This window comes from Danio rerio, chromosome 20, assembly GCF_049306965.1.
Source record: "Danio rerio strain Tuebingen ecotype United States chromosome 20, GRCz12tu, whole genome shotgun sequence".
Taxonomy (NCBI): Eukaryota; Metazoa; Chordata; class Actinopteri; order Cypriniformes; family Danionidae; genus Danio; species Danio rerio.
The window spans coordinates 17935405-17962140 of NC_133195.1; the positions used below are offsets into that span (position 1 = coordinate 17935405).

General features: G+C 35.1%; 1 protein-coding gene across 1 annotated transcript; it reads left to right on the plus strand.

Moving 5' to 3' along the window:
• Positions 1 to 2353: 2353 nt before the first annotated feature.
• Positions 2354 to 25510, plus strand: psmc1b (proteasome 26S subunit, ATPase 1b). Its single transcript, NM_001002091.1, is given in 11 exon segments — positions 2354 to 2383; positions 3246 to 3299; positions 3389 to 3485; positions 5897 to 6021; positions 6106 to 6291; positions 10401 to 10529; positions 13127 to 13223; positions 14588 to 14777; positions 21554 to 21705; positions 21986 to 22140; positions 25236 to 25510. Coding segments are annotated over 11 exon segments (1323 nt in total). The 5' UTR covers positions 2354 to 2380; the 3' UTR covers positions 25371 to 25510.
• The last annotated feature ends 1226 nt before the right edge of the window (positions 25511 to 26736 follow it).

Genomic DNA, 26736 nt, shown 5'->3' on the forward strand with positions numbered 1-26736 from the left:
GTTAATTTCGTTCAGTCAACTTATTAGGGGTTTCAGTGTGTGTTTTAAATGTAACAAAATTTGTAAGGTAAGAGCCAAGCTTTTTTCCCCAATAAATGTTATCTATTAGAGAATTCCAAAGAAATTTTCCCCGTGGAGTGATTCTTTTCTTTGACTGAAACACGTTTCTTATATTTTTACAACATTTTAGGTCGCGGCCGGACAGCAAACTGCTCTTTGGCAGGTACATTAAGGTAAAACTGTTGTCATGGATACAGTCAGCTGTAGCCATCAGAATTAATTGTGTGCATGTATGTGTGTGTTTATTTATGCCTATATATTTATCTATCTTAGAAAATGGGCAAAACATGAGTCCTAACGTTAGTGGAATGGAGGGAGGAACCATCAACCTATGACATTATTGTTTCAAAAAAGAACCTACCGAAAAAGAAATTTGAACCTGGGGATGTTGTGGATGTCGCCTATGAGGATAAAAGTTCACCAGCCACAGTTCTAGACATTAAAGGTAAAACGTACAGCAAACATGAAGACTTGTGATCATGAGTAGGCATTGGACAATCACCGGTTTCAAGGTTTATATCTGTTTGGAAAAGTCACGGTTTTATAACCACCAATATTTTCTGCTATACCGTTTCCAAGGTATTTGTAAAGGTTTTTTATGTGTTGTAAAGAAATCTGTGTTTTTGAAACTAATGACGACAGCAGCAGTCAATGATTTATTTTAAATTATTTAGCCTGACATGTTTGCCGTTCCAAAATATTTAAAATCTTTCCTAAAATACAATGTGTTTAAGTTGTTGTTTTTTACTCAGATGTTTAAAAATAACTTATTTTAGAGCAGTAATAACAATATTGTGATATTTTATCCAAGGTTATCATACCAACAGAAACTTAAATCCTGCTCATGCTTTATCATGATTGAAGATAAGTATTTTCAACTTTATCTATTTCTCTTTAGAGAACAAAGAAACTCTCAGGAGGAGGATATTCAGAAGAGGGGAATTTACAGACGTAGTACAGAAGAAGTTTCCAAACGTACCAATAAAATTTATCAGAGCAGCAGTAAGGGAAAAAGTAAATGATGAGCACAAGTTACAAGTAAGGCAATCATTTGTGTACGCACGCACACACACATACACACGCACACACTTGTATGGACCCTTTTCACATTTGCGTGTTTTTTAGCAGCTGAAATCATCATAGTTGGTAAACTTCGAGCGCAGTGAATGAGAGAGTACAACGACTTTTTTTTTTTTTTACAATTCTATTTGCTACAGAAAACAATGTCAAATTTACTGTCCTGTCCCCATAGACACTTCATTAGATACTCCTCGCATTGTTTTTTTAATTTGACATAAAGATTGTATTATACATAAATGAATGTAAATGTACATAAGTTTAAAAAATCTAAATAATAAAAACTTTAAGGTATTTAGGATGCAGATGATCTTTAACAACACATCATAACAGTCTTGTGAAAAGGGTCCATTGGTTGTTTATGGGGATTCTTCATAGCTGTAATGGTTTTTATACTGTACAGACTGTATTCTGTATACTCTACCACTTACAGGAGACTTTTTTTCTTTTTTTTTTTTTAGGAAAATGGAGTAAACGCAGCCTGTTCATTGGATTCTGGTCTACTTTTTATTATTATTTTTTTTTTTACAATTTTAATAAATAATTTGTGAAAATACATTGATTCATTGTGAAATTTCTCTAACTTCATATCTATCCTGCACAATAATCCTACAGGAACTGTATATTTTAATAGACCTGTAGGATTGTAATTCCTGCAGGAACAATCCCTGCATAAATTTCCTTCATAAATTTCTTTCTTAAAATTTCCTTCACAAAATTCCTGCAGGTATTCCTACAGGAAAATGAGCTGAAAATCCTGTAGGATACCTGTATGAAATTCCTGCAGGATTCCTGTAGGCTATTTTTGTAAGGGAGGCCTAAATGCATTTGTCTTCAACTAAAACTTTTTTTTTTTAACAGTCACTTTAGATGACAAGTGGCATTTCATTAAATGAGTAAGGCCATTAGGTATGGTCTTAATCACAGTATGGCATTCTTTATGAATAACAGGGAAATTATTTTTAACCATAAAATCACCATATGAAAAGCCGTTTCCTTGTGGATCAAGTAAAGATAATAATCCCAAAGATAATAATATCTTTTTCATGTCAATTCGTATAAAAAAATCGATTAATTCTTTACTAAGATGCTTACATTATTCCATAGCATCACTTTGTGAAATTGTGAACGAAACATAATTTCCAACTACTTACGTTCTACAAACGTGTTTTCATATTTGACGTAATTTGTCTCACCGGTTTTCCGTAGTGACGTTTATTGTGAGCGACCAGCGGTGGTGAAAATGGTGAGTGAGCCAGCAGTTTATTTACCGACTGATTGTTTATTTAGTGTTTGTTTGTTCACCTTTATTTTATAATTCGGAGATGTATTGTGTGAAATCAGTCAAAACCAAAAGGCGCGTGAATGATGTCTGTTAACTTTACATTAAATACCCTTTTTAATAGATTGATGTCGGATTAACATGTCGGTGATGTTCTGTAAAGAAATAATCAGCGATTATTAAAGCTATGCAGACATAAAAGATAATACCTCTGTAGACTAATAGAATTGAGAGTTGGGTGATATTATATTTATAATTGTGGTAACGTTATTTGTGCTCGTTCAATGTCATAATTTAGTCGAAAATAGTAAAGTCAGTGTAATCTCTGGGTATAAATAAAGCCAAAATAAATAAATAACGTTAAATAAATGTTTTGTAAAGATTATAGTTATTATGGTGAATCGTTTTTGATATAATATTTTATTATTGAGAATTTAATGTACTATTATTCACAGTGTTTTGTACGTTTGTCTATCTATCTATCTATCTATCTATCTATCTATCTATCTATCTATCTATCTATCTATCTATCCAGTCTTATATATTTCATATTTGCTTTTTTTCTATTGCATAACTTCTATTTCTCCATAGTTTCGTTTGTTGTTACTATTTTAAGGTCACGGGTGGTTGTGTAAGAATTTCACTGCATATTTGTATGACTCTGTATGTCACAGAACAATTTTATTTGAAATTTGATTTATTTTACAGTTGTTGTTTTTTTGTTGATCACATACATGCTATTTGTGTTACAATAATTATTCCTACATTTTCACCAGTAGTGTTTCAACTGTTTATTAATTTTAGACCTGATCTTTTCTCAACTCAGGGCCAGAGTCAAAGCGGGGGACACGGACCAGGAGGTGGAAAGAAAGATGATAAGGTAACCAGAAGAGCATGCGTTTATTTTAAAATTACATTACCAGCCAGAGTTTTGTTTATATTTAATAAATGTACCTTTGATCATAACAGGACAAGAAGAAGAAATATGAGCCGCCCATTCCAACCAGAGTAGGCAAGAGAAAGAGGAAGTCCAAGGGCCCTGATGCTGCAAGCAAATTGCCTTTAGGTACAGGATGTCCCATTTGAATTCCACCTTCTTTTAATTATATTGTTTTTTTTAACATATTGTCTTTCACATAGTGTTTAATGCAGCCGTTTGTGATTGTTTTAACACCTTTTCAAAGTCAAAGTACATAAATGAAGTTATTATTTCTCAAAATGCCCTGTAAAGGAGGGGATTTTCTGATAGCTCCAGGAAGGTTTGACATATAGCCATTTTTATGGTTTCATTATTATTATTAAATGTTTAAGGATGTTATTTAAATCTTTGTAAGGATTTTGATCATGAATTAAAGTTAATCAATACCTAGTTTAGTAAATAAAAAAATTACTAAGACAATTGTTACTATGTGGTCATCCATCAGAAAGTCCACCCCTTCACCTGAAATGAGTCGTCTGTAATTCCAGGCTTACGTTGTAAACAAACATACAAGTTTTGTAAGTGAATTGCGCAATGAGTGTCAGTCTGTGGTCTACGTTCGTTGTCAATGACATCTACTTTTATTCTCAAACGCTGTATTAGCTGAGGACTGGAAGAGTTGGGTTTGTGTTAATGGCATGTCAAGAAAATAAGGAAAAGTTGTGAAAACAAATTCACTTTGCCCTTCAGAAAGACTTGATATTTTTTCTGATATTGTTGATATTGTTATTGTTTGTTCGACAGTGTTTCAAGCAAGGTTATTTTAGCAGACTAAAACTAAGACCAAATCTGTTGATCTGAAATTCGATCAACTGGTGCCAAAAATCAACAGTAAAAATGGAATTTTCTGTGATTAGAGAAGCTGCGTGAATCTTTCTTCATTTAATGAATGACTTGTGCAGTAAACGCGCGGTGGAATTTGAAGGCGTCAGACTCAGTGCACAGACACTTGATTCTGGAGGTCATTAATAATATAATACCACTAATACTGAAATGGGTAAGACGTTTTAGAATGACCAAAACAACATTTCAGATGTTTTACAATCTGCAGCCTGCTGGTTTATCCATTCCCACACGTGTTTATCATCACTTGATCTCTTCTAACAAAATCACATGACTTAATTTAAAATTTGCATTCTGGATTTTGTTTATTAATAGTGTTTCCATCATAGTTACTGTATGCAAACCTTTTCTTATCGAATAAAAAGTTCAGCTACTTAGTTATGCGCATATGTTTTTTGCTCATTTTCAAAATGTATGCTCATCTTAGTGTTTCCATCAACTGTTTTTTTTTATGCACATATCCTAAATGTGCATAAAAATAAGTGAATGGAAACGTAGCTATTGAAGAACATAATTATATACACAAACTTCTTATATTTTTAATTTAGCATTTTATATTTAATTTAACAAGAAACAAATGTGTTCCAACTTTTCTTCATTTGCCAATCACAAATGTAAAATAGACATTTTTAACTACATACATACATAATCCTTTAATATAAATTCTTCAGATATAAATTTTATATTTAAGTTGTATATGTGTGGTTTTGGATTCAGTGTCTGTTCAAACCATTATAATATTTGTATTACTAAGACGTTTGAACATGAGTTTGGCCCGATCTCAATTCTGTTTTTGTACCCCTACCTTTTCCATTGGCCCTTAAAGCTGAGTGTCAAAATTTACCCCTAAAAATTGTAATTATTTTTTGTTTTTTAAAGTTCCCAGGTTCTGCTGGTTGCAATGTTCCGTCTTTTGTTTGCCAATCTTAAGTTAATTGTAATGGATTGTTTTGGTTCAATTTGGAATTCCTCCAATACTAATTTGTGGATCTTCTTACTTCCGGGTGCAACTATCCTGCCGCTGTGGCTGGTGTATTCTGGGAAATTTTCTTACACCTTGTTTTCGAGTGTGGTCCTGAAAAATCTTCGTTTGAAGGGTTTATCTTCCCCTTCCCTTAGCACTACGCATTCAAGCTAAAGAGAGTTGGGAAAGGCTAAGGGGTAGAACTGGGATTGGGCCTTTTTGTATGCTGCCAAAACACTCAACTTTGCTCTGGCCTTTGTTAAACTTTGGTAAACTAGAATAGCTAAAACTCAAACCAAATTTATCAAAACTTCAATAGAAATGTTTTCACAAATATAAATGAAACTGAAACAAACAAAATCGTCAACAAAACAAACAAGCAAGTTTAAATAGTGTATCAAAATAAAAAAAAACTAATTGTAAAATTCATAACCTTGATGTCAAGTGCTGAATTTGAGATATGGGAATGTCTTCTAATATCATCAGTGGGCCAATCAGAGCAGTAGACCGTCACTGAATCAACGGTTTCAGACACTGAGTGAAAATGGCTGATGCTGCTTTTTTTAATGACATAATGTAAGTGTTTTTGACCATGGATTCAAAAAAAACAGTTGTAGGAGACCGAAAAAAAACAGGGAACTTTAAAGATTCACATTTAATTGTGTTAACGTCTGATTGTTTCTCCATACAGTCACTCCTCACACACAGTGCAGACTGAAGCTTCTGAAACAGGACAGAATTAAAGATTACCTGCTGATGGAAGAAGAGTTCATCAGAAACCAGGAGCAGATGAAACCTCTGGAGGAGAAACAGGAGGTGTGCCATCAGCCCAAAGTCTCTTTCGCTCTTATTCTTTAAATAGTTTGTCTGTGCTGATGTTACGTTTTTTTCTGTTCATAGGAGGAGAGGTCAAAGGTCGATGACCTCAGAGGCACGCCCATGTCTGTGGGCACCCTGGAGGAGATCATTGATGATAATCATGCCATCGTCTCTACGTCTGTGGGCTCCGAGCACTACGTCAGCATTCTGTCGTTTGTGGACAAAGATCTGCTGGAGCCCGGCTGTTCAGTCTTACTCAATCACAAGGTAAATGGAAGTAGATTACGTAAGGAAATATGTCAATATTGGAATAGATCCTATTTGATCTATTTGATTCAACCTACTGAATCAGAACACAGATTTAGTTGCCACTTTAAAAACATAAGCTCGAATTAAATTAAAAGAACAGCCGTACAGGTCATTCACACACCGCATTAGAAGCACATCTCTAAATACTTAAGTATAGTAGTCCCTCCAGGATTTTGCGATCCCTGAATTTATTGCAAAATTACAGAGACCAGGGGCCTCATGTATCAACGCTAAGTACGCACAAAAACTTTGCGTACGCCAGGTTTCACGTTCAAAATAGCTCACGTTTGGATTTACTAACGATGAACTAAACGTGGGAATGTGCGCAGCTCCACGCCAGCTTTATGGCTGGCGTACGCACATTTTTTGTGCTTGTCTGTTTTATTTCCATTGGCGACTCCTAGAGGCAGTTGTGTTAAATTGCACTCTACAAAGTGTCTGAGCCTTGCAATGGCAGCTGTATGAGACGGGTTCATCTAGCAGGTATATAAGGTTTCCATACCATACAGTTGACCAGCCAAACATTAAAGTGCAATTTGCAGCAGTCGCCTGTTTTCCCATTGTAATGGGAGCAATCTACCGCACGCACATTGCTATAAAGGCGCCATCTGAAGATGAATTTGCATGAGTGAATCAGAAACATTTCCATTCAACAAATGTGCAAATAAAATAGATGCACAAACTTATTAATGATTCCTACTTGTCTTTCTCGTGATAAATAGTAGGCAAAATCTGATATGTAGCGGGGAAAAAAAGAAGAATGAGTTCGCTGGATTCGAACCGAGTTCATGCTCAAACGTGTCAAAACATGTTGACATGCGTCTTACGGGCTGCGCCACTGAAACTGCTAACGGTACTACATCATTTTACACCTATAAATCACACTATTTCTCTTTTAATCCTCAGTGCGATGTTCAGACCCAACTGTGTTAACCGCATCAGCTAAACTCTCCCCGCTCTATTTTTTTCTTTTGTTGTTAATTCCAGAGGACAAACTTGCAAATAACACTGTTTTCCTCCGGTATACTGTACCTCCGAAAGCAGCACCTCCAATTCACATTCTGTTCAAAGTTTCTCTTATTGCTTGCTTTTGCCATTGCTTTTTCGTTGGGTTTTGCCAAAGTAGAGTCATTAGCATATTCATACGGGGGAGGAGGCAGGGAGGGGTTTTGTGCTCGTGCATGTTGTGCTCAGTTTCACGTTCATTCGGATGTACAAAAAAATATGCGTGGGATTCGGCGTACGCAGTGTTTCATACATCTGAATTTTTTTCTGCGTACGCACATTTACAGCTTTGTACGTACGTAATGTTTTAGTAAGATTTCCACGCAAGTCTTTGTACATGAGGCCCCTGGAAGGGATGTGATGGTGGGGAAAAAAATAGATAAAAGAAAAAACGGAGTGAAAGGAAAACATATTTTTTAAAGTTTTTGCGTTCCCTCGCTAAGATGTTTTGCCTTATCTCGCAAAACTGTTTTTTCATGGACACTTCCTGTTCACTTCATTCCATTGATATTTACATTAAGTGTCGCCTACCCTGTTGTTTTCTATTGGAAGTAAGCCTTCAACAGAGCCGCCATTTTAGTACAGCGTAGCGCTCCTTTGAAATGAATGTAGCACCAAGCTGCAGTGGAGGACTGTGGCCATCCAGAGCCAGGGATATATATATACACGTCTATGATTGTGAGTTTTCCCAGTGGTCAGTATGTAAATATTTTTTTCAATTTTGAAAATTATAATTTTGCATCACTTTTCTACACTGATGGATAAGTGACCACACGGCATGGCGACAGAGCATGTGTTTGTGTTCATGGAATTGTATTGTCCTTCCTACCTGTTAAATTTGATCTAATCCATGTCCTAAAACACCCCCACCTCCTCCTGCTTTCACTTCTCATTCTGACAAAGGGAGCTCATTCACTTAGCTGACAATAATAGAAGTTTCTAGCACCGTAGCTTCTTGTTGTCACTTCATAACGTTGTTTGCTTATTTTATTCAACAAAACTAGCATAAGCCTAGTATTTGCTGTGAGTTGGTGCTACTTTGCCTTTTGGCGAATGCAGTAAGTGTATTATCATCAAAAACGTTACTTGTTTAACACAAACGTTTATAACATACAAAAACGTAAAAAACTAACTCTATGCAAACGCATACATAGAACAAAACTATTACATATACAAACTATACATATACAAAACTATTTTGTTATGTATATACATATATATAATTTTTCTATACAATTAGCTTCAGACAAATATATTTGAATATAAACAAGCATTTTCTCAAATATATGCATGCATGCATTCATGGTTTCCGCTACATTCATTCTTCCATGGCGGGTCGCCACGGCAAAATTCATCCCGCCTCAGCTACATTATAGCTTCTCATTCAAAACATTTTTTTTTTAATAGCGGGTAATAATTGCACCAAAACGTGAAATTTAACAGCACAAACTTTGCTGTAACCACAGTAGTGCTGTGCGTCATGTGTTTACCTTTTAAGGTGACGTGCTGACTGACTGATTGACTGACTGACAGATGCATGAGGCCAGCAAACACGACATATAGCCATTTCACTTTACTTCAGGATGCATTAATAACGCTCTGCAGGTCTATTGGAGACATTCATAGATATTCCTAGCAAATCTAATAAATGCTGGAGACATACTGGTTACATAAACGCACTAAATCGCACTTCAGCAGTGTTTAATTGAGAGCGCACAAAAAGATCTGCGCTTATATTTGAGGGGCGTGCAAGAAGTTTTGTGCATCCGCATGATCCGCATGCTCGTAGGCTATTACATAAATGCGATCTCGACTTCTAATACTGTGCTCATGACATTTGTCATTGAAATAACGCCACAGGTAGTTGGTAGATCTGTGTAAAAAAAGGCCTGCCGCCACAGATGGAAAAAATCCTAGAGGAAAGACTGTATATTCATAATAAATATACACTCACCGGCCACTTTATTAGGTACACCTTACTTTTACTGAGTTGGATCCTCTTTTGCCTTCAGAACGGCCTTAATCCTTCGTGGCATAGATTCAACAAGGTACTGGAAATATTCCTTAAAGATTTTGGTTCATATTGACATGATGGCATCACGCAGTTGCTGCCGATTTGTCGGCTGGCCATTCTCTTCTGACCTCTGGCATCAACAAGGCATCTGGGCCCACAGGACTGCCAGTCACTGGATATTTTCTCTGTTCTCCATAAAGCCCTAGAGATGGTTGCAAGAAAATCCCATTAGATCAGCAGTTTCTGAAATACTCAGACCTGCACGTCTGGCACCAATAACCACCTTTCTTTCTCATTCTGATGCTCAGTTTGAACTGTAGCAGATCGTCTTGACCATGTCCACATGCCTAAATGCATTGAGTTGCTGCCATGTAATTGGTTGGTTAGACATTTTTGTCAACAAGCAGTTGGACAGGTGTACCTAATAAAGTGGCCAGTGAGTGTACACATCACACGCTCAAATTATGTCAAAACAAATGTTTTTTTTTTATTAATTGCGTAAAATTTATATAACTTTTTTACAATTTTTTTAATAGATATTATTCAGTTAAAATCTTTCTTCTCATTGTGGCTCAGTTCAGGCACTGATTAGATTGATTGGTATTGATTTGGCACTGGTACCACAAAAAACAATACACAGATTAGTGCAGTAGTACTCATGTGGCATACTAAACTCCATCGCAAAGATGAGGTAGAGCGTGTCGAAATAAGAGGAAAGAGTCTCGACAGATCTAGTCACAAGAGACACGACTAACTGCATGATATTACCAAGAGGAAGCGGTGATGTGTCTCGGCTGACCACTTATGATCAGATTACTGAAAAGGCATGATGATACCAAGAGGAAACAGAGCCATATGTGCGTAAACAGATACATTACACACTGAATCAAAAGCAAAACATTAGAACACACCATATGGCCTCTTTAATATAAATTGAATGGCTTTGAATCTTTAAATGTGTCCTGTCTGCAACAGATTGCGAGTCTGCAGGCTAATTCTGGATACTGAACACTGGTAGACTGATCTGTTAAATAACTTGTTTTTGTAGGTCCATGCCGTCATCGGGGTTCTGATGGATGACACAGACCCTCTTGTTACAGTCATGAAGGTGGAGAAGGCTCCACAGGAGACTTACGCTGACATCGGTGGACTGGACAATCAGATACAAGAAATCAAGGCAGGTTAAAGGCAGTTATCGGATTGAAAAGGCAGGAGTGTTTATTTGAGTTATATTAGTGTGGAAGATCCATAAAAGGCTGTTTTAAATTAGGGATAATGTACATCCAGGAGGTTGTTGTCGCAGAATAATGCACTGAGCAAAGCGGGGGGCTGTTGTATAAGATGGAAGTGCTTTATTTTGCGAAAACAACTGCCTGGATGTACTCTATACTGCTTATTACATGGCTGCTTGCCACAAAATGTAAAAAATAGAAACTAAATATTATTCTGAGCCATAATAATTTATTCATTTTTTTCATTAAACACAAAACTGACTATAATGAAAATGGCTGAATGGAGCATACACTAACCTACATATTATTCAGTCGCCAAACTGACAAAAACAGCTTTGTAAGAGAGATCTTGTTATGAATGTGAACATATTCACTGATGGTCAAGATGATTCGAAGTTTCCGGATGAGCCTGTTTTTTTAATACTTTATTTTTATTTTATTTTTTTGGAGTAAGAATGAGGAAAAAAAAAATAATACAAGAAAATACAATAAGACATCGGAGCTTAAATGAACAGTTGACTGGTGACATATTTCCTTACAAGTCACATTAACAAATACATATAAAGATCAGTTTACACTGTGTAAAGACATAAGTGCAATCCATTTCTCCCAATACTGCAGGTGTTTGTCCACAGATGAGCCTGTTTTAATAGTTTTCAGCTGGTGTTATCTGGTAATACTACAATTAACCAATCAGAATCAAGTGTTCTAGACAACTGTGTAACAAAATAAGGTGTTACGAGTTAAATTAAAAACCCTTAATCAAAATAGGTTTAACCAAAACGTAACAAGATAACAGGGATTAAACATATAATCCCTGGTGCCCCCGCGTTCTCTCTCTTCCCAAAATGTAAAACAAAACCCAAACCACTGAGAATTAACAAGAAAAAATTATTTATTTAAAGAAAATCGGGAGCAAAAATAACATCGGGAGGGGTTCAGCCAAAATAAATGACAATAAACCAAGCTAACTAAATTAAAGAAAACTTCCCTGGAACATAGCAAAGATAAAAAATAAATACAGAAACCTTACCATCAACTAACAACACAGGAGAAAAAAAAATAAAATAAATAAAAGGCACCAAACCTTCATACCATGCTCCAAGCCAGACAAAGACAGAAAATCTGATTTCTCCTGTTAGGATATACAACTTTACATCGGCATCTCACAAAAATCCATATAAGAGACATCATCAACAAACACTCTTTTTTTATCACTTAAGCAATAACATCTCAGCAGAGAATAACAAACAGGGAATCGAGAGAGAGCTGGGAGCCGCTGAATCCGAAGTCCGATGAAGCCTTCTCTGATGTTTTAAATACAGCCGCCACCAATCATGAATCTGTTGCACCTACAAATAATTCGAAATAAGAGAGAGTGAGAGAAAGAGAGCAAGAGAGAAACAGAGAAAGAGAAAGAGATATACTCATATATATCCATATACCCAGATAGGATGAATTGACATCTAGACTACCTGCAAATTATGTACACACCCTACGCACCATAAGAAATGGTTAATGTAAATTCTTGTACTTAATTTAAATAATCTAAACTTTTTTTGCATTATTAATTTTATCAAATGCATTATCTGATTTTTTTGTTAAGTTTTTTTCTTGTCTACTGTATTATTAATTTATTTAAAAAAAATTTGATGATGTTAATATATTAAAAATTGAAAATGCTTTGGCAATACTGTATTAAATGTCATGCCAATAAAGCGACTTGTACTTGAACTTTTTACTCTTAAGCATGGGTCTCAAACTTGATTCCTGGAGGGCCGCAGCTCTGCACAGTTTTGCTCCAACACTAATTAAACACAGCTGATCCAACTAATCAAGGTGTTCAAGACTACTAGAGTTTATTAAGCGCATGTGGGTTGGAGGGGGTTGAAGCTTAACTATGCAGAGCTGCAGCCCTCCAGGAATTGAGTTTGAGACCACTGCTCTAAAGACCACTGCTTGATATTGTTTTAGTAGTGAAAAAATGCAAATATGCAGACAGTGCAAAAGTCTGTGTATAAATTTGTAGCATTATAACATAAATAACAATTAAAATGACAAAATATATCAATAAAACATAAAAATATATAACAAACTTTACAGTGCTTTTTGTTTTATGTACTGTATGTCAGTTTTCCAAACTACAGTTGGCTAAAACTATTTGCTTTAAAACGGTTTATATAAAATTAGTGTAGAATATTAAGTAATATATAATAAAGTTGTGTATAATATAATAATAATTATAATTATATAAAATTGGTAAATATATTTTAAATGAGGTGAAAATGTATTCAGGTTTATACACTACTGTTTAAAAGATTCTTAATTAGATTTTTGAAACATAAATGCCTTAAATGATCAAAAGTGTCTATATTTTTACATTGTTGCAAACAATTTTTTTTTTGTTAGATTTTTCCCGTTATCAAAGAATTCTGAAATAAACAAATAACGTGTGTTTATGTTTAGATAGAGAAAGGTGAGTCTGCTTTGCTAATAAGATGCTGCTTAATATTAATATTTTGCCTGTCGCAATGACTTACAGGAGTCTGTGGAGCTGCCACTGACCCACCCTGAGTATTATGAAGAAATGGGCATTAAGCCTCCTAAAGGAGTTATTCTGTACGGCGCCCCTGGAACAGGTGAGTTTTAGGGGAGTTTGGCATTTGAAATCAACGAGAGTATCCTAATTGTTGTTTTAATCAATCATAAATATTACTCACAGTGCAAAAACATTTTTTTTTTAAAAAGTCCTAAAACATTGCAGAATGCAGTTATAATGATCCTATAGTTTAAATTATAGAAAGCAAAAAAATTATCCATTTGTGTTTGTTTTTGTATTTATAGAAATAAAAATTTGATGAGAATTTTACAGTGAGTGCGATCACAAATGCGACATTGATTTTAGACATTGAACTGTTGTATAAGTCACATTTATGAAGTTAATTTTAATTGTATTACATTTTAGACGCAATTTATTTTCTTTTTTGTCCGTGACAATAGTTCTAAATATGCAGAAACAGCACATTTGAGTGCCTCATAGCAACACCACAATGTTTTGTTTGTGAATAATGTTTTCGAAAATGATTTTGTATAAAGGCAAATTATTAGAGCGGTGAAAACAGAAAGTGACAGAAGAAGTATGTACAAATTTACAGTATTCGTAAAAAAGTAGACAAAAAATGGTACTTTAAAAGTAAAGAGGTAACCTATTATTTCTGATTCTGAAGTGATTATGGGATGGACATGAATATCATATACATAAGTATAAGGCTATGGGATAGTATTTGTGAAACGCAGTAAAGTAACATTAAGTTACGCTGGTGAGTCAGATAAATATAACCAGACAAATGTCGTCATGTCCAGATTCCATATTTATTACTGGAACGTTTTGAACCATTTTGCTTTGCATCTAAATAAATCAGCGGTTTTGATTCAATCAATTGAATAAATGAATCACAGTTTTAAATGAAGAGAAATTTATTCATTCAATTGATTCATTTAAAACCGCTGATTCGTTTGGATCTAAAGCAAAATGGTCTAAACGTTCCAGTAATAAACATGGAATCTGGACATGTTAAATGTCATATTTATTAACTTACGACAAGCTCAAACCAACACAAAAACAAGCTTAAAATATTGATTAGCTCTCACTATTTAAAACGAGACCCTGAACCTGAACTTCTCGAAAGTTTGCCAATAATACATTTGTATGCGTCAAAAAAAGATTTTTTCTTTCCTTTTTCTTTTATGCCAAAAATCATAAGGATATAAAATATTTTGTACATTTCCTACTGAAAATATATAAAACCTTGATTTATGACTATTAATATGCACTTCTAATGAATGCTTAATACGGACAAATAAAAAAGCTATAATTTTTTTTATTAGTTTTCTTTTTTTTCAAATAGTAATCTCTGATCCTTAATTACCTCTGAATATTGACAATGACAATTTACAGAATAAAATCAGATCTTGATGTCTAAAATATTCCTCTGCATGACAGGTAAAACCCTCCTCGCCAAGGCCGTGGCCAATCAGACATCTGCCACTTTTCTGCGTGTTGTGGGTTCAGAGCTGATTCAGAAGTATCTGGGCGATGGTCCCAAACTGGTACGTGAGCTTTTCAGGGTGGCAGAGGAGCATGCGCCCTCCATTGTCTTCATCGATGAGATAGACGCCATTGGAACCAAGAGGTACAACAATATATATTATTTAATAATATCAGATATATGCTCTATTATAGTATATACTTTATATACTATAGACCATTTCAACGTGGTCATGTCATTGGCCCATGAACATTTCCTGCTTGTTATTAAATTATTTCATAACTGTAACAAGAGGCAATTCAATCATAACTTCATGTTAAAACAGCTATCATAACATTGTTTTTCAATATGTGGCTTTTTGGATTCTCTAAAGCGATAAAAATTAAAAATGCAAAACAGGAAATATGTTGGGACCGTTGTTTCGATTTACTTCCCTCAAAATGGTCTATAGTTCTTGGATGATCATATATATTTTTAAGGGGATCCATTATCCCTGCTTTTCTAAAGATGTAATATAAGTCCCTGATGTCCCCACAATGTGTCTGAAGTTGCAGTTGCAAAATACAGTGCAGGTTGTTCATCATAGCTTATAACAGGGGGCTGTTGTTGAATGCTTAACTTTGAGGTTGGCTTGAGAAAGCCTGTTTGAAGTAGCTTGTTTAATTTGAAACAGTTTGAACATATAGGTTAGCCTGTTGTTAGCATCGTTTAGGTTGTTGCTAGATTGGATGTGGTTGCAGCCGGAAGTTAATAAGAATTATTTATATTATTTATTAAATTTCCCATTTATTGTATTTTATTAACGCCTATCAAAACCCTAAACCCAACCGTCACAGTACTGAAAAAATGTTAATTATTGTTATACAGTGTCATAAAAAAATTCTACTAGATTGATGTACAGATCACACTTCCGGCCGGTCGGGTATCCGATCTAGACTTTACCTATGGTTTAAGCATGATTCTAATATGAATTAAAATGTTGCTAGCACGATTTTAGCAACAAAGTCACCTTTATTGTAAATTCTGCCACATGTACAGACATACAGAGAATTAAAATTATGTTACTCTTAGACCCTCGGTGCATACAGAAAACAAAAACACTACAAGAGGATTGTAACAATATGTACAATAAATACAAATAATTTTAGATAAAATTAAGAGAGAAAATACCAGAGGTGGGACCAAGTCATTGTTTGGCAAGTCACAAGTAAGTCTCAATTCATTGCCCTCAAGTCCCGAGTCAAGTCCCGAGTCAAGACAGGCAAGTCCCGAGTCAAGTCCCAAGTCAAAGGCAACAAGTCTCAAGTCAAGTCCAAAGTCCTATAGTTTGATTTTCGAGTCTTTTCGAGTCTTTTTAACAGAAAAATGAACTGTAAACAGATTATGTATGGTTGTAAGATCTGTATTTATTAAACAAACCTTTTTTTATGAAAGAACATTGCTCAGATATATAAAAACACAAATGTAATTTTCTGAAAAAGTGCTAAACAGTGCTGCATCTTGTCTACACAGCACATTGCACAAGAACGAGTTCCACTACAATAGACTCCATTTTGCCTCACATCACACAGAAATTGCAGGTCTACTGCTGTCTATTTCTAATTCATTAAGTTTAGTTGTGCTATGTTATGTCTTCTGTGATCAACTTGTGATTAACTAAAACTACATAAACGACCTCAATGAGGCAGCAGTAGACCAACAACTCCTGTATGCTGCAAAGTAAAATTGAGTGAACTTGGTATTTTGTCAATTGAATCTCGTGTGTGCTGAAGAGATGGAGATGCAAATCTGTCTAGCAGCAATGTAAAATTGTGGCACATATTCTCAATGAAGTCGGCTACTTTATACAAACATTAACGTTGTTTTCTTCACATAACAATGAAGAACTTTGCTCTCTACCTTGTGTGATGCTCGTGCACCGATTTCCTCTGTGGACAAAACTGCTTGCGAGCTCTCAAATATACGCTGCTCACGCGCAAATTTTCTCGCTCTCAAATATGCACTGCTAACGCACACATTTTCCTGCGTGCTCTCAGAGATTATATACAGAATTTGAGTCTTGTGTTTCCTCTTCCTTTCGTGCTTTTTGATATGATTTATATTGAGGCACTATTTATTAACAATAACCAAAATACTAAAATAGACTTACATATTAAATTTTTTATCTAGTGAACCATAAAATTTTGGCTGTATGTTTTATGATGAGATATTTCCAGTTACAAACACTTAAAGACACAGAGAATAGAGGTTGGATGTAAAGAATGCATTTTGTTTTACAAACATTTATTAATCATCCGAAAGGTGTACCATACTAATCAAATAAAAAAAAAACATTTAAACCAAAATATAACTAACGCAAGCAGAAATGTAACTGTGATAAAAATAAGGAAAAACTTGATTTGGCATTATAGCCTACTGTACTATTCACTCTTTAAATAAATCTCACTATCAATCCCATTTTATCATGGCAACTAAAATAAAATGAACACGTCTCTGCTGTCTTCCACATTATTGATGAGATTGTGGAGGACATTTTCCATGTCATCCTCTTCATTTTGAGGAAAAGCTGTTCCACAGGGCCCCTGAACACATCTATTGGCATGGACAGGGTTTTGAACAGTACTATAGTAAAGTACTTTAATTAATTTGTTGGGGTCATATTATAGTTGCTATGGTAACACAAGTGTAATATAAACAAATGACCCAGTGCTGTAGTTTTTTACAATATAGGGTATATTATACTACAATTCACCACACTTTACTGTAGTAAAACTACACTCTGTATTTTATTTTATCAGTTCACTATTCTTAATACTACAGTATGCTGAAGCATTCATTAACAACTTGTAAATAATACTAGCCTAAAACATAGGCAGTATACCCAACTCTCAAAAACACTAGTATTTATTATAGAATTTACCTTAACCTCATAGTTTTTCATGTATTGTTACTAAATAGTGTAGCAATATATAAACCATATCAACATTCTGGAATAATCAATTTACCAGGAGGATCTCTGGAGAGCAAAAGCAGGAAAGGTTTGAGGCGCCAGTGTGGACAAAACTCAAGCAAACGCAGAGAGACTGAATACATGCACGAGAGACCAGCCAATCAGATTGAAGTACCTGCCCACTGGTGAAAGTAATGTCAGAGCCAATCAGATTTTTCTTTCTTTTAATAAAGAATGGGGTTCAAATCCCACTTAGGCACTTGTAAACTATCATTTTAGACCATTTTGTCAAAAATCCCTACTGAAAAAAACAGCTTGAACCAGCCTAGGCTGGTTTTAGCTGGTCGACCAGGCTGGTTTTAGAGGGGTTTTGGCCATTTCCAGGCTGGTTTCCAGTCATTTTCAGCCTAGTCTTAGCTGGTCAGGCTGGGAGATGACCAGCTAAAACCAGCTTGACCAGCCTAGCCAGGCTGGGAGCCCAGCCAAAACCAGCTATGTCCAGCTTAAACCAGGCTGGTCAAGCTGGTTTTAGCTGGATTTTGCTGGTCAGTTTCCAGCCTGACCAGCTAAGACCAGGCTGGAAATGGCTGGAAACCAGCCTAGAAATTACCAAAACCCCTCTAAAACCAGCCTGGTCGACCAGCTAAAGCCAGCTTACCAGCCTAGGCTGGTTTAAGCTGGATTTTTCTGCAGGGATATTGTTATGTTTAACAATTTATTAGAGCCACAAATTATCTAAAACTTGTTTTCATGTTTGAATAGGCAATAAATGTGCTAAATAAATTAAAATAGAAATACCCACAGTGAAACAGTTATATAAATTTAAATATTAGTTTAAATACATTCATAATGGTTTTAAATATCTTTTAATATGTAAAGTAGAGTTCAAATTCAACAAACTGAATAAAACAAGTCTTCGTTTTTAGTTTATTTAAAAACAATTACAAATGGAGTAATTCAACTCACAATTAAATGATCTCATTGAGTGATGGAATAATAAAGGTAAAACTTTAATTGAATGATCAGTCAAGTGTTTTCCAATGAAATCTGTTAAAATAAGAGTCCTACAAAACAGGAACAAAGACACTCATGAAACGAAATGTGATTGTCAATTGTATTTTTTATTAGATGGTTGGTTTTAAGTACCTTAAAAATAGTAGATAAGCCTTAAATATAGAGGGGGAAATACAGAAAAACAAACAAACAGAAATTCAACAATATAGATGCATTACATTACAATCTCACAATAAAAATTTAATTAAAAACCATATAGAGGACTAAAATATTGCTAAGAGGCATAACATCAACAATAATACAAATACTTTTAAGGTTTTAAATACTAAATAAAATTAATAGTATCAATCCAAAATATGAAAAATGTAACACTTTACAATAAGGTTGTATTAATTAATTAAGTTTATCTATGTACTAATGTGAACAAACAATGCAGTGAAGTACAGTTACAAATCATTACAGTATTCATTAATTAATGGAAATAAAATTATTGGTTAACCTTTGTTAAATCACAGTGCATTAACATTAATGTTAACAAGCATACCTTTAAATTGTAATAATGCAATAGTAAATGTTAAACTATAATTACTAAAGGTTTAAAAGTATAGTTCATTATTAGTTCATGTTAGTACATTAACTAAAAAAAACCTTATTGCAAAATGTTACCAAAAAATAACAAAATACTTTTTTCACAGTTTTAAGAGCTTTAAAAATAAATTATATATATCTAGTTATTATGGCATGTAATTATTATTACTACTAATTAAATAGTTAGAAAATACTGTCAGAGGATGGGCAAAACACAAAAATAAAACATAATATGCGCATTGACACAAACGACCAAGTGCAAAAACATAAATTACAGCCATGTTCATTCATAATTATGTGAAATAAATCACGAGAGGGTAAGTTTGGTTAAAAAAACTGAAGTTCATTGACTTATGCACAACAGTAAAACAATGCTTTTGCACAACAGTAACACATTGCGAGTAGTAAAGTCTCTTACCTTTGACAGATGTTGTAAATCCGCTGAATAAAACAAAAGAAGCAGATCGCGGATGTGTTTATTTCACTCTCCGAGTCAGAATGAAAATGGCATCTTCAAATTTCCCGCTGGTGCAAAAACACGGAAGTGCGCCACAAAGCGCTAGTGGTCGAAAGTATGCGTGCATGCTCTCTTGTCACACACGCACACACACAGAGATAGAGCGCTCTGTCACACACGCACACACACAGAGATAGAGCGCTCCGTGTCAACATACTTTTTATCTTTGGGCTTTTTATAGAAAGTAGCAAGTCTTTACAAGTCAATAGGCGCAAGTCCAAGTGAAAGTCCGAGTCATTTATGTTCAAGTCCAAGTCGAGTTGCAAGTCTTTTCATATTTTGTCAAGTCGAGTCTGAAGTCATCAAAATCATGACTCGAGTCTGACTCGAGTCCAAGTCACATGACTCGAGTCCACACCTCTGGAAAATACTAAGGACACAAAGGACACATAGCAGGTAAAGTGCAAATAAGGAAGGATTTCAGTAAATTTTAGCAATTGAATTATATTGTTAGCATGCTTGATGCTAGTACATCTAAATATATAACTAATTATAAGCATAGATAAATACAATAAAGCAAAGTAACATAAAATCAACAGAGCTTTCTTGTTTTTTGGAGGAGTCTAATGCTGCGTTCACACCAGACTCGGAAGAAGGCAAAGACGCGAATAAACATTATGCAGCATAATACGTGCAAATGGCGCGGCGCAATGGGGCGGCGTGAATGATGCGATACACATGAAGCCAATTGAGCGTTTTCCGAATTTGACTCACTTAACGCGCGAATCGCTCGATTTGAAAATCTTAACTTCAGCAGGCATTCCCGCCGCGTTAACCAATCAAGAGCTTGCTCTTATGGGGATGTGATTATGACATAGTGCCTGTTGTTAGTGTCCCAGCGGAAAATCCTCCTGCCTACTCCGACAACAGTTCATCAAACTGGGCTCAGCGCAGTCAGAAGCACCGCTAAATCATCCAGGCTACGTTTCTGGAGGAGTTTATGAGCTCACAGAGCTGGGTGCACCACTGAAAGCATCTAGTGGACTCAAACACTGCTCCAAACAAATTAACGCTGTTTTTCAGCATTTATAAAGCACATAAACACAGTAATTTTCTCAATAAAATTCATGTTAGCCATTTAGCAACAAAGCTACAGTCACCAGGCAGACTAAAAGTGAATTTGACACATGAATGAAGCGGATTTGACACGCGAATGAGGCGAGTAAACTCAAATGTTCATGCGTCTTTTTACCCGCGAATATCGTGATTTATCCGCACGTTCCACATCTGGTGTGAACACAGCATTACAGTATTCTGGTACAACATTTGACTAATCAGTTGTTAAATCACACTGTATAGTCTTCATTAATTGAGTAATATAGTTAATCTTTGTCAAATTTACAAACATTATAGTTTCGAGTGTGGCAATGTATTAACCTCTCTTAAAACACATGCAAATAATCATCTTATAATCAACAAACACTCTATTATGGTTAAACTTTGCAGTGACTCCACAGATTACATGAGCCTGCTCCACTAAAATCAACACTAAACATCCTGTGACCCATTTACTTTCAGTGACAGTATTGAGTTACATTTTAGACACAATTTATTTTCTGTTTTGTCAACCAAAATATTTTCAAACAGGCAGATTCAAAACATTTGCATGTCTCAGAGTTCCAGTGTTTTTTACCCAAATAATTTTGTATAAAGTGAAATTATTAGAGTGGAGTATGAATTCACGTGCTATTAGTAGGTGAAAACACAGAGGACAGTATTCATAAAAAAATTGAAAGAGGTAACCTCTTTTTTTCTGATGTGATTGCAGGAAAAGCGATGTGATTTCAGCGATATCAATGCTGCATAGATATATTTGTCATTGACATTCCCTGACTGCGTCTGTGTTTGCAGATACGACTCAAACTCAGGAGGTGAACGTGAGATTCAGAGGACGATGCTGGAGCTGCTCAATCAGCTGGATGGCTTCGACTCGCGTGGAGACGTGAAGGTCATCATGGCCACTAACAGAATAGAGACCCTCGACCCTGCGCTTATTAGACCCGGTATGACATATTTGAGAAATGTAGCGGAAGTCACTGGCTATGTCACTTCTGTTTTTAAACTTACAATCTGATTTGTTGCTGAAAACAAGTCAGAGTGCTCTTTTCATCCAATGACTAATGCCAATTTGACGTATTGAACTCGATCCAATGTTAACCTGATGAGACTCGACATATGGACCTAATGACCTAATGACTATAGACTTTGTGTGTCCCAGCCTTTAGAGCTCATGTGAATTGTAGATGTGCCTAAAGCTGCGTTTCTCTCTGCTTTCTCTCTAAGGTCGAATTGACCGTAAGATTGAGTTCCCCTTACCAGATGAGAAAACCAAGAGGAGGATTTTCCAGATCCATACCAGCAGAATGACTGTGGCCGAGGACGTGAGCTTGGACGACCTTATCCTGGCCAAAGACGACCTTTCAGGAGCCGATATTAAGGTTTGTTGATGTTCACTAGTGGTTCAATTCAGTTCCAAAAGTTAAGGGAACACTCCACTTTTTCCCAATAGGCGTTTTCTTAACAGTTATACATTTGACCCTTCGCTAAGCCCCGCCCTCCTTAGTTACTGTTGCTACGCCTATATTATATATATATATATAGAAGTATTATATAAGTATTATTTTAATATAAATATAAAGTATATTAAACGCAACTGCTCAGTTTGTGATCACATCTCGGTTTTGATCTGTCGATGTGTGATATTCGTAGCTTGAAATCATCAATCATTGAAATATGATTGCTATTAGAATGATTACTATAAATACTAACAATAAATACTACAGAACTGAATAATTTGTTGCTTTTATTTTTCATATTCCATGATAATTTTATGGTAAATGTGTCTTTGCCTTGGTGTAATGTGTCTTGGAGAAATGTGTCTTTGCCTTGGTAAATATACAGTTGAAACCAGAAGTTTACATACACTCTTAAAAAAAGGAACATAACCATTTAAAAAAAAAAAAAGGTAAATCATACTAAATGTTTACTATTTTAGGTCCGTTAGGATTACCTAAATGATTTACACTAGCTAAATGCCAGAATAATGAGACTTTTTTTTTTTTTGAGATTGTTTGTTCATTTCTAGACAGTCAAAAGTTTACATACAATTCCTGGTATTTTTTAGCTTTGCTTTTAAACTGGATAACTTTGGTCAAATGTTTTGGGTATCCTTCCACAAGCTTTTCACAATAGTTTGAAGGAATCTTGGCCAATTCCTCCTGACAGAATTGATGTAACTTAGTCAGATTTGTTGGCTGTCTTGCTTGTATAATCTTTTTCAACTCTGCCCACAAATTTTCTATAGGACTGAGATCAGGGCTTTGTGATGGCCACTCTAAAGGCTTAAATTGAGCTGTGCTTATCAAGCGGAAAAAGAAAAAAGAAAACGCCAGCCGGGAAACATTACCTACTTTGTATTACTGTAGGAAACACAGTTTAGATCTGTTTAGGGTAGGAGGTGTGCGAGTTGTTGCCGTTGGTCTATCACTGAAAGTGAATATCAAAACCAACTTATCTCCGCTCCTTTAGCGCCCCTCACACAGCTTGATCCACGCTGGCATTCCTCCTCTTGGGTTTTAGGTTTTGAAAAGGAAAAAAATTCCACCTCCCGTGTCCAAACTTCCAGGATACCAGGTATCAGATTTGCACAATCCATATGCACAGCGCTTTGGCTTGTTTCCCTTGCTCGAAAGCTTGACAGAGCCCCTGCGCATTGCTACAGTTGCTAAGCCCCGATTGGTGGATGGCGGTTTTTGGGTGTGGCTTAGTGAAGGGTCAATTGGGTTTTTCCATTTTTGAATCCATTCAGCTGATCTTCAGGTCTCGCAAGGACACTTTAAGCTTAGCTTAGCATAGATCATTGAATCAGATTAGACCATTAGCATGTCACTCAAAAATGTCAAATAAGGGGAGTTTTGATTATTTTCCTATTTAAAGCTTGATGCTTCTGTAGCTACATCATGTACTAAGACAGACGGCAAATTAACAGTTGCTATTTTCTAGGCCGATATGTTTAGTAACTATACTCTCCAGCGTAATAATCAAGGAACTTTGCTGCCGTACAATGACTGCAGTAGGGGAATATTTTTGTATGTGTAATATCACTGTGCCTGCTACAGTCATGGTCTTTGTTGGCAATAGAAACTAGCTTTAGAATGATTTAATTGCCTCATGTAGAGTACTGTAACGTCTTAGTGAAAAACTGTAGATCTTGCAAAGCCAGTAACTCAACAGAACTCAATCGTGGTGAGTAAATGTAATGATATTACTCACCATATGGTTATTAATGTTTTTAAAATATTTTGAAAAAATTTCAACAACCTGATCGACTTTTTGCAAAGGATATGTGTTGCAAATGGTGGTTACATCAGACACTGGGTGTTTTTCAGACTCCAAACCGTCTCACACCAACCTATTACATTACTTACATTTGGCTCAATTATAGTAATCAACATAGATCATGATTAATAATAATTCAGATTATATGTTATTTTCACAATGTGTTCTGCATGTTGTTACTGAACTATTTCATATATTTGTTCCTGGTTAAAAATAGTCATACATTTTTTGCCCATTAAAAGGTGTGGCAAACTATTTTCAGTTTCGATGTGGTTTGTTTTAAAGGTACTTTCCCCCTAGAAATTAAATTACTATCATCGTTTACTCCGGTTTACTGCACATCTTCATAAAATGATTCAATTATGAATCTTAAATTGGGTGAAAGTTTGAAATGCTCCCCTTTGAAGTGTTTCAGAAGTCTTTAATTCTTATAAATTGTTGGAATGGAGTAAATGGGTCAAAAAAGTACATATCTTCCAATGTACTTCATATCTCCCAAAACATAACATTAATATGTCGATGATACTTCAAAAAATTAGATATGTTTTACAATTGCTCAGGAAATGTTTTTATGTCAAACGAATGGATCTCTATGGTCCTCTGCTGGACATGTATGGTCAAAATACATTATTTCTAAAACTGAAGTTATTTTTTAACCAGCAGATGGCAGAATTGTGCCTGTATTCAATTTAGATCAATATTTAAGTAATGAAACTAGCTGTGTTTTTTGGTGTAAATTAGTTAAGAAATATATATATTCTTTATCTCCTTGATCATAACAGAAATGTATAGATAATTGAAAAAATCGAATGATAAATAGTGTTTATATCATTAAAAACTTTTTTTTTTTGTTTACTAAAATTAAATGTCTGAGGCCACCCTGACCCCAAACATAAAGACAAGCTGCAGAAATGCATAGGTCTCAAATTTCTGGAAGGCCGCAGCTCTGCAGTTTTGCTCCAATCCTAATCAAACACAGCTTATGCAACTAATCAAGGTGTTCAAGACTCTCGATAGAATTTAACACCTCGATAATTTAGATCAGCTATGATTGATTAGGATTCCCTCCAGGGATTGAGTTTGAGACATGGTTAAAAGCGTTTTAAAAAAGCTCTGCTGCCCTCTTGTGTTGTCTTCTTCCCCCATGATTTTCAGTCGAGTTGCTCATCGTCATTATATTCGCGTGTCTCTGCAGGCCATCTGTACAGAAGCAGGGCTCATGGCTCTGCGAGAGCGCAGGATGAAGGTCACCAACGAGGACTTCAAGAAGTCTAAGGAGAATGTGCTGTACAAGAAGCAGGAGGGCACACCTGAGGGTCTCTACCTCTGACCACGCTCCACTTTCTTTGATCTGTCTGAATATGAGTTTATCGCTCCTCCTATTAACACTTCTATGTCAAAGCTACGCATGTTCTTGTCTGCCAGTTTGTTTTTCATTCCTGTGACCAGATCAATAAATACTACAGAACTGACTGATTTGTTGCTTTTCTTTTTTATAATCCTTGATAATTGGTAAATGTGTCTTTGCCTTGGTAAAAATACAGTTGAAACCAGAAGTTTACATGCACTAAAAAAAGGAAAATAAACATTAAAAAAAAATTAAATAAAAATAAAGGTAAATCATACTAAATGTTAACTTTTTTAGCTCCATTAGGATTACCTAAAAGATTTACACTTGCTGAATGCCAAAATAATGAGAGAACTTTTTTTGAGATTGTTTGTTCATTTCTTGAGAGTCAAAAGTTTACATACATTTCCTTGGTATTTTTTAGCTTTGCTTTTAAACTGGATAACTTTGGTCAAATGTTTTGGGTATCCTTCCACAAGCTTCTCACAATAGTTTGAAGGAATCTTGGCCAATTCCTCCTGACAGAATTGATGTAACTTAGTCAGATTTGTTGGCTGTATTGCTCGTGCAAGCTTTTTCAACTCTGCCCACAAATTTTCTATAGGATTGAGATCAGGGCTTTGAGATGGCTAATTTAAAACAGTCAAATATTATTTACTGTCATCATGAAAAAGATAAAATAAATCAGTTATTAGAAATGAGTTAGTAAAACAATTATGTTAAAAATGTGTTGAAAAAGTCTTCTCTCTCTTAAACAGAAATTGGGGAAAAAATAAACAGGGGGACTAATAATTCTGACTTTAACTTAATAAATAGTATATATATATATATATATATATATATATATATATATATATATATATATATATATAAAAGCTCCAGTGATGGGTTGCAGCTGCAAGGGCATCCACTGTGTAAAACATATGCTGAATTATAAGCTGGCGGTTCATTCTGTTGTGGCGAACCCTGATGAATAAAAGGACTAAGCCGAAGGAAAATTAATGATTTTTTTTTTTTATTTCTATGGATGTTATTTGTTATATTTCGAATTTTATTTATGAGGTTGATTTACTTATGAGTCTCACATTAACCTATAGAAAGTAGAAATGCATTTCCTCTATTTTATACAGAATGTATATAGTGTATATGTAGGCAAATACCAGTGAAATCTGCTTGAATAAATAAATGTAAAAAAAAAAAAAAAATTAAAAGTTTTCATAAGATCTCTGTTAGGATATCTTCTCAAACACTGTTGCCTGGTGCATTGCAGGTCCAGGGCGGCCAATAAAGCCCCCCTCAACACTGTGTATAATATTGCAGGTCCGCGTCCACCAATCAGCAACTCCGT